This window comes from Antrostomus carolinensis, unplaced genomic scaffold (assembly GCF_000700745.2).
Source record: "Antrostomus carolinensis isolate BGI_N321 unplaced genomic scaffold, ASM70074v2 scaffold17215, whole genome shotgun sequence".
In the NCBI taxonomy this organism is placed as follows: Eukaryota; Metazoa; Chordata; class Aves; order Caprimulgiformes; family Caprimulgidae; genus Antrostomus; species Antrostomus carolinensis.
This window is the reverse complement of record NW_010317373.1, coordinates 16,748-29,995: the sequence shown is the minus strand read 5'-3', so window position 1 is coordinate 29,995 and position 13,248 is coordinate 16,748. Positions and strand designations below refer to the sequence as shown.

The 13,248-nt window shown below is 37.7% G+C and overlaps 1 protein-coding gene across 1 annotated transcript in view; it reads right to left on the bottom strand.

Annotated features, from left to right (window-relative positions):
* THBS2 (thrombospondin 2) overlaps nt 1–13,248 on the bottom strand; it is a gene marked incomplete at its 3' end in the record, with an annotated part of 31,420 nt that overhangs the window by 2,500 nt on the left and 15,672 nt on the right. The window contains exons 13-18 of the mRNA XM_029085105.1: nt 9,357–9,464; nt 7,405–7,564; nt 5,905–6,023; nt 5,056–5,290; nt 1,738–1,965; nt 1,011–1,303 (exon numbers count right to left, since the gene is read on the bottom strand). Coding sequence (XP_028940938.1) covers nt 1,011–1,303; nt 1,738–1,965; nt 5,056–5,290; nt 5,905–6,023; nt 7,405–7,564; nt 9,357–9,464 — 1,143 coding nt within the window. The remainder of the gene's footprint in view (nt 1–1,010; nt 1,304–1,737; nt 1,966–5,055; nt 5,291–5,904; nt 6,024–7,404; nt 7,565–9,356; nt 9,465–13,248) is intronic.

Below are 13,248 nucleotides of genomic sequence, written 5' to 3'. Positions count from 1 at the left end.
ATTAGAAACAGACTGTGCTTCCATAACTGTATGTTCACCATAGTAACTCTTCATGCAGCCAAAGCTTATTTGCTGCAGAGCATGAAACTGAAAATCGTGTTTAACATTTGATGGTATGATCAGCAGACCTCTTTTATAGAAGGAGTAATGAAAATTCCTGTGTCATTTATTGACCAGTTACTCATCTGTAGTTTCATGGCTGGAGTCACTGAGGACCATTACAGCATCGAGGCTGACTCCCCCCAGGAAGCCCTGCCCCTGTTTGCACGTACGCACGCACACTGCCAGAGTCAATGCTACTTTTCCTATCTATACACACCAAAGGAGAGACTGCAGCTTGCACAGATGTTACTGCCTGTGGCCCGCTCCTTGAAATTTCTTGCACTCAGTCAAGGTCTTGCTCCTGCAAGGAACTCCAAATTGTGAAATTCCTATCCACATGTGAAAACTCACTAACTCAATTTCCAAAAGGCACACGTTTCTCCCATGGCTGGGCCCTATTTGGAACACCAGCAGTTTTTCCTCTTTGTTTTAATTTATTTTCTCTTTGGCACAGCAGCAGTTTTTCTCTCTTTGTTTTCATTTCTTTTCTCTTTGGCTGTCACTGGTTACTGAACTCTAAACCACGTATAATTCAAGCAAGCTGGAATGCTGAAGAAGCAAGTGCCAATACAGACGTCACAAAGGATTTGTGCATAACTGAGACCTTTCACTGCTTTTTCTTTGGACCACACCACATCTTCCCTTTTATACATGTAATTTTTTCTATTCATAATTTTTTAAACATGTAATGTATATCTATGAAATAATGATATGATATAATATATATAATGCAATTAAATACATAACAAAATACATGCTTCTTTGAAACACAATGTAAATATTATTGACACTATTAATACAGGAATTGAAAAAAGCTGATAAACATCTGCAAAAATTGAGGTGTGAAAGGAAATTATTTTTGAGACATCTCCCTTCTTTTTAAAACACTAGTCATACCTGAAGTTGGCCTGAAGTTTTAAATCTCTCACCTGTCCAGGGGTGTTTCCTGTGTGCCAGAGAGCATTTCTGAGGTGTTCACCAGTACCAGTTGTTGAATTCACTACTTTGAGCGACACACCAGAATAGCCGTAAGCCCTGGTGGGTTTGTCCTCCCAGTAGGTCTGAGTGACCTGCTTCCACATCAGAACATAAAACCGACTGCTGGACTGGTAGCCAAACACAAAGCCAGCATAGTCATCATCACGGTCTGTGTTAACATAGAACGTCCCACTGAAATCAACGGAGCTGAATTCATCGTAGCCTGGGAGAGGACAAGAGACAAACCACTGAGTTACAATGTTGGGTCTGGCTGCCCACACCCAAGAGTCCCAGGTCTATCCTGAGTTTTGCCAGGAGTCATAAACTATCTTTTTCAACTGTCTTACCTGTAGGAGAGGAGGTAATTACACTTGCCTACCTACCACATGGAGGCTTCTGGAGAGAAATATGTTGTTTACAAGTGGCATTGAAGACAGCGGGCACTATATCAAGTTTTTCAGCTGGGTATTTTATGTGTGTTACACTCAGTGATATAGTCAAAAAGCATAATTTAATTGGGCATATACACTGTTGCTGTGCATCAGTCCAAAGCTTGCAGCACCAGAAAGTGTGTTTATCTCTTTCTTTTTTTTTCCTTCCTTATCACCACATCACTGGTTACTTTTCCTAAGACAATGGCTGACATCTGATACTCACCTACGGCTATTCCAGGATCAGAGTTGGCAGTCTGCACCAGTTCCTTGCCTTGATGGCGAATAACCCAGTTGGGATCAATCTGAGCTGTTCCCTTGGGGTCCAGGGGGACCATCTGGAACTTTCTGAAATCAGTTTCACTGATGGCGTTGTTTTCAGGGCATACATCATAAATATCTGGGACGTTGTCATTGTCAAAGTCATCTTTGCAAATGTCACCTCTGCCATCACCTATAAGCAACGTAAATAAGCAAATGCAATAGTTAGCAACTTATCCAGCCTTTCTGACAGCTTGTTCACTGATGGAAGAAATTTGTGATACATATGAATATGTAATTCTCTTGTTTCTCAAAGAATGCTCCAAATGACTCCAAATAAAGCTTAATTCTCTGAATGTCTATTTGAAATGTTGCTGCTAATGACTGGAAGAAGTCATCAACTTAGATTAGGGCCAAAAGCATTGCTAATAAAACTGTCCTCTCAGTGGTTTATGACAGTGATCAATCTGGCCCCAGTCTACATGCTGCTTTAGAATCAGGGTGGGAAAGTTGGAAGTTTGCTATGTCAATGTAATTCACTAATGCTTGTATTACATTTTCAGTTTGATTTGTCCCAGATGCAGATACGACGCCACATTTTAATATGTGCAGTGTAAATTAATTCAAACAACAGTGCCAAAAAACTTAATCTTCCTGCACATTACTAAATCCTTATTTACAATTGAAGATACTAAACTTTTTTTCAGACTCCTATCTCTGTATCAAGATTCCTTCAGTAACAATCCATCTAAGGTGCTTCAGATTGCAGAAATGTCACATTTATGTAAAAAGACAGTGGGGACAGCATTACAGTAAAATATGCATACACGCTCAGTCACTCTCACTTGTGGGTAGAACAACTTGTCTTATAAAGGATGTAGCACTTCAGGAAAATATAAGAAAAATGAAAGAAGCACTGTCCAACAGGACTAGCCTTAGAAGAATGGAAATATTAAGTTTTGTTATATGAATTACAGTAAGTTTTTTAGTGAACCTAAAAATACATTCATACTCCTCAGCTACACTTGTGCGGCTGTTCAACACTTTCACTATTCAGTATTTTTTAAAAATTTAAAAGGTATTTCTTTTCTTAATTTACCCACAATATTGGTGGAAACCAGTAGATGTGACTTGCCTAGAATAGCAGGTGGTGAAAGGAGGCATCTGAAAAAAAAAAATCTCACTGACAATGCCACCATTATTCAGTGGCATGCAATAGTACAAACACTTGAAAATAAAGAAGAAAAACTTGGCTAGACAAGTACAGAAACAAACTCACAAATGGCTCTGGCTTTTACTACAGAAGCCACTGGGTATTACACTAGGTACTAATGTCAAACCAGAACTGACAGCTAATTTGTTTCTATCCTTATATAGCTGAGCATCTGGGGGTTTTTTGTTTGTTTGTTTGTTTTTTTAATTTAAGTGTTTGTGATTGTTTTAACATGGGAATTAACACATTGGGAAGCAGTAATGATCCAGCTCATTCATTATTGACCTACTACTAGATGCTTCACAGTCAAATGGAAAGCTGTGTCTAACTATGCCTAACCAGCACAGCACTATCCAAATATGAAGCTCTCAAAGAGAAAGCAGAATGAGTTTTAGGCAACAGTCAAAAAAAGAGTAGTTAGAGGAAGCTGAAGCATCTCAAAGACTTTCTGCAGTTCAGATACATGGTAAAATGGTCCCATTTTCCACCCTGGCAATCAGCCACAGAGAACTCCAAATCCTGACCAGCTGTGTGCTCCTGCACCTGTTTGCTTCAGTACTTATTGAAGAAAAGAGAATGAATTTCCAATTTTATTCCCTTTGCCAATATCAGAGAGGTAAGTCACAGGATAATCTAATTATTCACTGAAAGTCCTACTGATTTTCATCTGGTACTGAGCTGCTGTTGACAACACTGATTCCCTGTCAAGGGAAGTTCGAAAGCATTTGTTTACCCAGCAACGTCCAACAGCTCTCTCCAGGGCCTCATCTTTATATAATATAGCTCACATCTTCAAGAGCGTGGGAGCATCTTTTGGCTTTATTTATCACTTTTGCAAGATTTCTGTTGAACCTGCCACTAATGACAGTGATGAGCTGGCTAAACTGTTTAAGTTTATTTATGAACACTTACTCCACACATAAACGTAGTGTCTCTCCCAAGATCCAGGTGACATCTGACTATAAAAAACTACCTCAGTTTGGGGGCACCTTTATTCTAGGATATTTCTGAAATTAAAGGGCTATTCCAGAGATTGACAAATACAGAGATATTCTCATTATATCATTAGACTGAAGAGTTAAACAATTTAAGGACTACTACTGACTCCAGCCAGAAACCTCCTACTGCAAGCGGCTGTATTACCAGGAAATCAGTCAGGGCTTAGGACTTTGTTTCCCCATGTACATAAAACCATACTGTATAGGTACTAAATTCTGCTTTCAATTTCACCAACATAACCATGGAATGACTCCAGCAAGCTGTATAACTCGGAACAGAAATTGCTCACCTGTATTTATTGCAAGGGCCATTACACATAGACATATTATGGTGGTTTTTAAGGGATCATATATATTTTTACTAGATTACATTTATGATTGTGAAGCTATCACTACTTCATTATTGAAATACAGCCAAACATAGAGAAGGACTGTGTGAGAGTGACCAGCAAGATTTTACCACAGAATTGAAGAAAAGAACAATTATGTATCCATTTCTTGAACTGTGACATGTACATCATCGAGACATATTTAAAGCTACCTATAAAGCAAATTTGAGAAAAGCTGCCCAGAAATCTTCTCTTTACAATAATAATTTAAAATTAACAATAACTTTAGACTTGAAAAACTTGGAGAAATAGTCTGGTTTTCAAAACAGAACTAAACCATTTTTCTTTCCATTTTAATTTTCAGAAAACAACTTATTTTGAAAGCAAACCAGTTCATTTTGAAGACATTTGAAATTCAAGATATTTGAAATATTTTCCCATAGTCTTTTTAACTTTGAATTTCCCAATCCAAAGTGAAAATCAGTCTGGTGTATTTTTTTAAAATTTCTTAAAGGTGATGTTCTACAAATAAGTATGTGCATGTTTGAGCCCCTGTCAAAGAAGTTTCCTAATGCTCTAACTCTGAACCAAACTGGCGAGTGCAGTTCCACTGAAGTCCACAGTGTCTCTAACGTCAAAAGCAGCTCAGTTTGATCTGAAGTCTTTCTTTTCACCAAATACTAATAGTCCAAGACCAAAACTGGATATTAAGAGCTAAACAAAATCCATGACATTGTTCTTACCATCAGAGTCCTCCTGCTGAGGGTTGTATCTGAGCCGACAATTGTCCCTGTCATCTGGGACACCATCATTGTCATCATCAGGATCACAGGCATCTCCTTTACCATCTTTATCATGGTCAGCCTGATTAGCATTGGGGATGTAAGGACAGTTATCTTGGTTGTTCTGGTGGCCATCTTCATCTATGTCCTCATTGTTGTCACACTGATCACCAACAAGGTCATTGTCTGCATCAGTCTACCAAAAAAAAAAAAAAAAGTAAATTTATTATTGTTACAAAAGCACAGATAGCCTAGTACTTAATTTTTCAACATTTCTCTTCAAGGACTTCTCTGGAGACAAGTGATATCATGATGACAACCATGGTTAAAGCAGAAACATAACTTCAAACTAGCATAGCTACTTATTCTGCCATCAGTGCATAAGATCTGGTTGTCAAGATATTTTCAGGGCAGGTTTTTGGCCATGATCTTAATTGCTCTCATTTTAGAGATCACATGGGAGTTGCAGTCTGGAAAGCACATTTTCTGATTGTTTCTGTATGCTTGATGTTACTTATCTGGGCAGGGACCAAAAATCTCAGGCATACCAAATGCAGCCCCAAGGCTGTTGTCACTTGCCATGGGGAAAAATACAAGTTCACCAAAGCCTTGAAGATGGATTAAAGATGTCATCATTCTACTTCTCTTCCAACTGATACAAAGAAATAAGATAACCTGAGAAGTGAAAATGAGCAATAGAGATCCACCTCTTGAGCTCTACAGCAAACAGGGACTGATAGCAATTCCCGTCTTCTTTTTTCTGCCTTTGTTCTGACATTACCATTAAGGAAACTGTCTTTTAACATTTACCTGGTCTGGATTATGCATCAATGGACAATTATCACACTGATCACCAACTCCATCACCATCTGTATCACTCTGGTCTGTGTTATAGACGTAAGGACAATTATCTCGTTCATTAAAAATGTCTATGAGGAAAAAAAGCAACAAAAGATCAAAGAAATCAGAATGATACACCATCCAGCACAGACAGCCATAGACTACAGGAGTAAAGAAGCAAGGCTCTTAAGGGGCTGATTGGTTTTATGATTGCTACAATGTGAAACAGTGAAAAGATTAATATTAGAAAAAATGACAGTATCAATTCCAGTTTTCTTACTATTTCAACAGGTATTTTTCTAAGGGATTTTCCTGATTATGTCTTAAGAATTTAAGCCTTTTTCATAGAATAACAGATAAAGGGGTGGGGTATTTTTCTTTATAAATAATTTGATTTTAATTTTCTCCCCAGACACTTTAAGGAATGCCATAGAGTGCACAGCTATAACACAGTGCAATTTCCAAAGAGTTTTGTATAGGAACAACTGCATTAATGTTCAGCTGTCTCAGCACTAAATAATTTCATTTTACTAGAAAATGTGCATCATTTATTGTACAACATGCCAAATTTTCAAAAGAAACTGTTCCCCCTCAGGAAACTTTATTATATAACCAATAATCTCCTTCAAAATTATAATATGTTGAAAAGAAAAAAAATATGTTGGCATAGCTGTCTGGAAAGGATACAAGTACTCTCTCCTACATTATATGGTCCCTGGATATTTGCATAATCTTTCAGCCAACAGCATATGATTGCACTTTTCTTCAAAGGCAAAACTCCGTCAGTACTACTAAGAACCTGATGATCAGAAGGATGAGAGGACTTCAAAATGTTCTGAAGTTCAAGTCAGATAAGCATCCAAAAGTTTAAAACTGAAGGAAATCCAAAACTAGATTCTTCAACTTCTTGTCCTTCTGGATTCTCATAAATTTGAAATGCAAGGATAAGACTTTTTGAAAGACATTTAAGTGCTTTCCCCCCTCCTTAATTCTGATTAAATCTCAGTCATAAAATTTTAAGATACAAAAAACGTCTATTTGAATTACTGTAGGCTTTGCAGTATGTTCATAGAAAAGCAGATTAATTTCCTACAGATACTGTCCTAACCACACAGATGTTCTGATGTTCTTTTCCCTCCTTAAAAATGAAGGAAAAAAAAAAGTCAACAGAAAAATTATATTAGGCCCTGATTACTTTGGAACACAGGTGAAAGAAATTTTTTTAAGATTACACTGATAAAAGACTTGCTGTGATTTATTCTTCTAATAATATCCACTGCAGTCATTTAGGGACTTTGAAAACAATTACACTTAACAGGACAGAAGAACCTCAGTCATCTCTTTCTTCTGAATTTTTGAGCAGTTAGACTCAATTTTATTCTGTGTATAAAAGCAGGTAGCCCATCTTACTGGACATAAAGCAAAGTGTACTTGCAGAAGAGCACTTAATTCTCACAACTGAAAGCATACCATCTCCGTCAATATCCACAGCACATGAGTCACCCTCCCCATTATTATCTGTGTCAATCTGAGCAGGGTTGTGTACGTAGGGGCAATTATCACAGCGGTCACCAACTTCATCCTTGTCATAATCAAACTGACGAGGGTTGAATAGAAGAGGGCAGTTGTCCTAGTAAGAAGAAATAAAACATTTCAGAATATAAAGCATAACTCATGAGAGCATACTATGAAGTGGTAGGTCTTCCTGTTCATCCATCAAAACATTAATCCATTATTTTTTCAAGAGACAAGCTGTACCTACACTGAAGATCTTGGTGGTAACAGGATGGCATCAGCACAGCCTGGCTCACTGTCTGTTTTTGTCTTTTTGTACAAGGGATTCCGTATCTCACTACAAGAGCAACAGGCACTTTAAATTGGATCTGTACTCCAATATCTCAACAAAAGTGTATCACTCTACCATGCACTTTTTTAAAAAACAAAACAAAACAAAACAGAATGCGGTTTAAAATCAGGCCAACTTCACCTACATATTATATTTTTTTGGAAAAAAAAAATAGAATTGCTATTCTGACTTTTTGGAACAAACTATAATCAATATTTTCACTTTTACACCCCATATTTGATTTTTCAACTTAAACAAGGATTGACTTTTTTTTGTGGGTTGTGTTATATTGCGTATGATAATGAAATGTAAAGAGTTTCAAAAAGCAAAGTTAAAATGAAATACTCTCATTGACCCAAAATATTTTTTTTGCCCCTCAGACTGCTCCTTTTAGGGGAATTTTGAAAGTTTCATTTCAGTTTAGTCCCTAATTTGAAAGTCTGCCAGAACAACAATTCTTAGGTTTCACACATCCCCAAATTACACATGGACTTCTGCACAGACATGAGGAAGTACTCAGTGTAGAAAGCAGAGAAGGAAACCAAACCAAAGCAGTGGGCAGAGGGCTATATCAGCATCATGGAATCTGAAGTGAGGTCACTTGATAAAAATCTTTAAACTACTTTTTCTCTGCTAAAGCAAAAACCATTTACTAGGAAATATTTTTTTGAGCCCAACATTTTAAATTCCTTAGAAATACAGTTTATATACTCAAGGACAAGATAGAGGCAAGTCACAATTTTATACTGCTCATAAAACTGAACTTCTGACTACGTTTTTTCCAAATATGTGGCCTAAATCGTATTATTTTATCAAGTTATTCTTTGGTTTTTGAAATATTCTAAGCAGAGACTCCATAAACACAGTTCTAACCCAGCTTTAACTACTTGAAGCTCTAGAGCATATAAGGTCTCTCTGAAGGGAACAAAGAGGAAGAGTAAATTCCTAAAACCAATTCACTCATCCTAAACATGTTCAGAAAAGGCAGGGTGAATCCCACTCTGGAGGTGCCTCTGTCCTTTTGCTGAATGTACAGGGAGAACAGGTTTAGACTAATTGCCTATCTTTTAGGGTCTGCAGGTAAAAGAATTTCAGTCTTGTGGGTAGATCTAAAGGAGAAAAGTATGAATCAGGCTATTTACTTTCCTGTTGTAATTTCCTTTTGATGCCGACTGTGTTTATAGTTATTATTATTCACCGTAACTTGTTTCTAACATACCTCAGATATAATATCTACCAGCTTTTCAAATACAATGGACCTATCATTCTGCCATTGCAAAATAAAAAACTCAAACCCACCTTCCATTCAACTGTTTTAATGCACACAACCGAACCCAGAACTGATACAGAGAACATAATTCAGCCCCAGGTTCCCCAGGCTGCTTTGCTCTGCACAGTGCTACGTTCCTTTGACCCAACACAGCTTTACTCTGCACCAGAAATCATTCAGGGAAGGCAGTGCAGAACAACACAGCTGAAGCTCTGAACAGTAAAGCTCTCCTCTCCTCTATTGTAATAGTTTTCCTTAAAACCAGGTATTTAGGTCAAATGTAGAAGACGCAGAAATGCATCTTACTTTGTCATCTTCAACACCATCATTGTCATCATCCTCATCACAGGCATCTCCTTTGCCATCTTTATCAAAGTCTTCTTGGCCAGAGTTAGGCAGAAGAGGGCAGTTATCCTGGCCAAAAGAAATAATCAATACATTATGTTTACATTATGTCAAAATGACTTGCCAGAGTAGAAGAGTAGATATGGTACACCAGGGGCTATAAAACAAGAACAATCAATCACAAATACTTCTTTAAAGTGCCTGTTTGTTTGCTGCCAAAGATAGTAGTTCATTTGCTGCTTTCATACTGTAAAGTAAGTGAAATGCAACTGCAAATCATTGTTTCCCAGCTCTCCTTCTGTTCAAGGGATGTTTCCATTAAGTTTTAGATGAAACTATCTAGCACAGAACAAACACCACATGCATACACATACACTCTTACATCAACTTTTTATAGACAACTCATGAAGTATGTTTGAAGATTACATATAAAATGACTGGATTTTCTTGCCAGAAAAATAATGACAGAAGCCAGGAGACAGTCTTCAGAAATAGTTGTTCTTATGGTAAATTACTGGAATTAAGTAGCACACAGCAACAAAGGGGAACACTGCAAGAAAGGGTTTTGAAAAACATGCCTTTATACTCTTCTGCAAAACAGTCCCTTTGCACTCCCCTGCTCTCATTGCTTTGAAAATAAAAGGTAAATGTATCTCTTTATTTTGCATCACAGCTTTGTAAAGAATTATTGTTTTAAATGAGCAAGTCTTAGGTTACACCGAAAAAAATAAGTGAAGTAGTTTGCCAAAATTTCAACATGTATTCCTTTTTCAAACACTAAAATCAGTTAGAAATGGACTGCAATTCTACCACTGCATAAGAATAAATACATTTATAAAAACCCACTGTTATTCTTACATTCTGTATCTACCTCACACCAAAACTGAATCTGCCAGAGTGCAGAAACATCTTCCTTTTTTTTTTGTAACACATACCCTAACAAAGAATATTATAGTAAGATTCCTAGCCCTGTTTTCAATCTCAGTGGTTCTAATAGTATAGATAATTTAAGAAAAAGAGAATTGGAAAATTTGTGATAAATATCAAAACCCCAATGCAACTCCAAGTTTTTTATGGCACTTTTTACCAAATACCTGTAAACAGCCTTTACTGTCCAACTCAGTGGTTACCAGTGATACAAAAAAAAAAAAAAACCAAATCTGAAGTAATGAAAGAAATTAGTCAAAGCTTGCTCAAGCACTTTGTATGTTTGTATCTACATATCTGTCTGTCTGTTTATATTCTCTATAGATTTGAGTTCAATTTAATATAAATCTAATAGTAAGGTAGAGACCTCATAGGTAGCAAGTTCCTATAAACTTTGCAAAAAGAGGTAGTGGAGAGAGATTCTACCAGTGCACTCTAAAAGCCTCTTATTGGTATTAGAAAGAGGACTTATTAGACAACACACCTTCCACTTGGTAACTCAACCTTAAGGCACAAGCCCACTGGAAGCTAGGCTTCTTTGGTTCACCTATTGACAAATTTGTGTGCTGGTATGATAATTCTTATAAAAAAAATGCTACTTTCAAGTGAATGAAGAAGAAATTTACACTAAGAGATACTAAGATTTTATTTTTATTATTTACAACTACTTGCTTTATTGATACAGCTTTGCTTAGACAGTAAGTTAATTTTCAACTATTATCAGCTCAAGGAAAGAAGCTTTGGCTTGCTTTTCAAAAAATCAAATTATTCAACTAGGATATTTCATAATGAATATAAGGACCTGATGTGGTATTTTTAAGGGGTTTTGTGGGTTTTTTCCCCTTAAATGAAAGGCTTGTGTCTATTAGATCAACACATGTATTATAGAAACCACGTTTTTTTCTAAATGGGTTCAGCATGTTGGGTTTTTAATCATTTGCATTACATTTTGAGTCAACATGTTGCAGATTCTGATGACAGGAACGAAAAAAGAATATATGAAATGCAATTGCTGAATTGGCTGGATCCACAATAAAGAGACATCAGCTACAGTTAGGAATGTTTAAGGCTCAGTTCAATGTTTGAGGCTCAAATTTCCACCATTGTCTGAAACTCTTCTGCTGATAAAGGCCAGACTTGTAACTTCAACTGGATTACACCTGAGTGACTTCTGATTCTCTCAAACTGAGAGTCTGATTTCAAACTTTCCTAGTCTCTTGATCCATACTTGGGTTTTTTTAACCACTGTAGTGGTCTAGAACTCAATCGCTTTTGCATTTCTTTCCTCATTACTTAATCTGAAGTTATTGTGCTAGAACTTCATGTCAGTTTAGAGGTAGATAGCTTTAACTTGGAGAAGGAGAAACCAAAATGTTTCAGGTCTGGGGGAAAAAAAAACCAAAAACCTCAGGAGAGAAAGCACTGACTTCATAACCATGACTGATTCAGCAAAATACTTAAGCACATACCCTAGTGAAAGCAAGTAGGTAATCTAGTGTTGTCAGTGGTCCCATGGGTAGGGATTTAAAACTAAGCACTTGCTTATGCCTTCTGCTCAGGTAAAGCTCACTTCATCCCAATTGCTTAATTTGTTGCTGCACACAGAGTGTGCCCCTCTATTGTGCCTGTCACTCAGCCATCAATGAGTCCACCACTCAGAAATGGGATCCAGGGAATTACCTGTCAGAAGGTGCCTTCACCCCTCAGTTATTTGGGCCATTGTTAAACTGGTGGACCTGAAACAACTTTCAGCCTGGTTTTTCACAGTAGTGTAACTGCATCAGGAGAAGACATCCAAGCTTGTTTTTGAGCAATTTCTACTGGAAGGAACCTCAGGCCATGGAGCTGAGGAAGACTTATAGTGTGCTTCAGATGAGCATAGAACCAGGTCCCAGGGAACACACCATGGCAGGCATCCACTGCTAAACCTACACATCACCATTTTTATGCTCTGATGCTTATTTTCTTCTTGGTGTAGTAATGTTTCATCTTTCATTACAATGGCACAGTCACTGCAGCAAGGGTGGAGACCCTGCCAGGTCTAGTGCCAATGATGGAAGGCAAGTAATTCACCTCAGGAGGGTAAGAGCTGGGACTCCACAACTCTGAAGAGTAAGAGAGGCTGAATCTCCCATCCTCTCCCACTGAGCTTCTGCAATAAGGAGAACCCCTCTATCTACTTACTCATTTATTCCTCTCATAGGTTCCTATTGTCAAAATTATGTCAGGCTCTGAATGCAGTTTTCAGTGTGGGACCTGTTTAATTGTTTAAAAGATCTTACATGGTTGTCAGTGTCTTGTTACAAGCCTTGCAGGTAGGATTTCATACTCAACTGTGCCCAGAGATTCCTGTTTAGTTATCACTAGCTGTGTGCTCCACACTGCTGCTTGGTGTGCTAACTCTGTTCCCAAGCATCTCAACCTTCTGTGTACACTGAGCAGAGGACTCTGGATTTCATTTTGAGATCCCCTACTGGATCTAGTGTTAATCACAGAATAACACAGAATCACAGACTGTTAGGGATTGGAAGGGACCTTGAAAGATCATCTAGTCCAATCCCCCTGCCGGAGCAGGAACCTAAATGAGACTACACAGGAAGGTGTCCAGGAGGTTTTTGAATGTCTCCAGAGAAGGAGACTCCACAACCTCCCTGGGCAGCCTGTTCCAGTGCTCTGTCACCCTCACTGTAATGAAGTTTCTTCTCAAGTTTAAGCGGAGCCTCCTGTGTTCCAGCTTACACCCACTGCCCCTTGTCCTACCATTGGACATCACTGAGAAGAGCCTGGCTCCATCCTCGTGACACTCGCCCTTTACATATTTATAAACATTAATGAGGTCACAAGTGTATACACATTTCACAGCATCTCCTAGAAAATGAGCATGCTGAACAGTCAAAGCTTAATGAAAGCAACTATCAGCTCAATG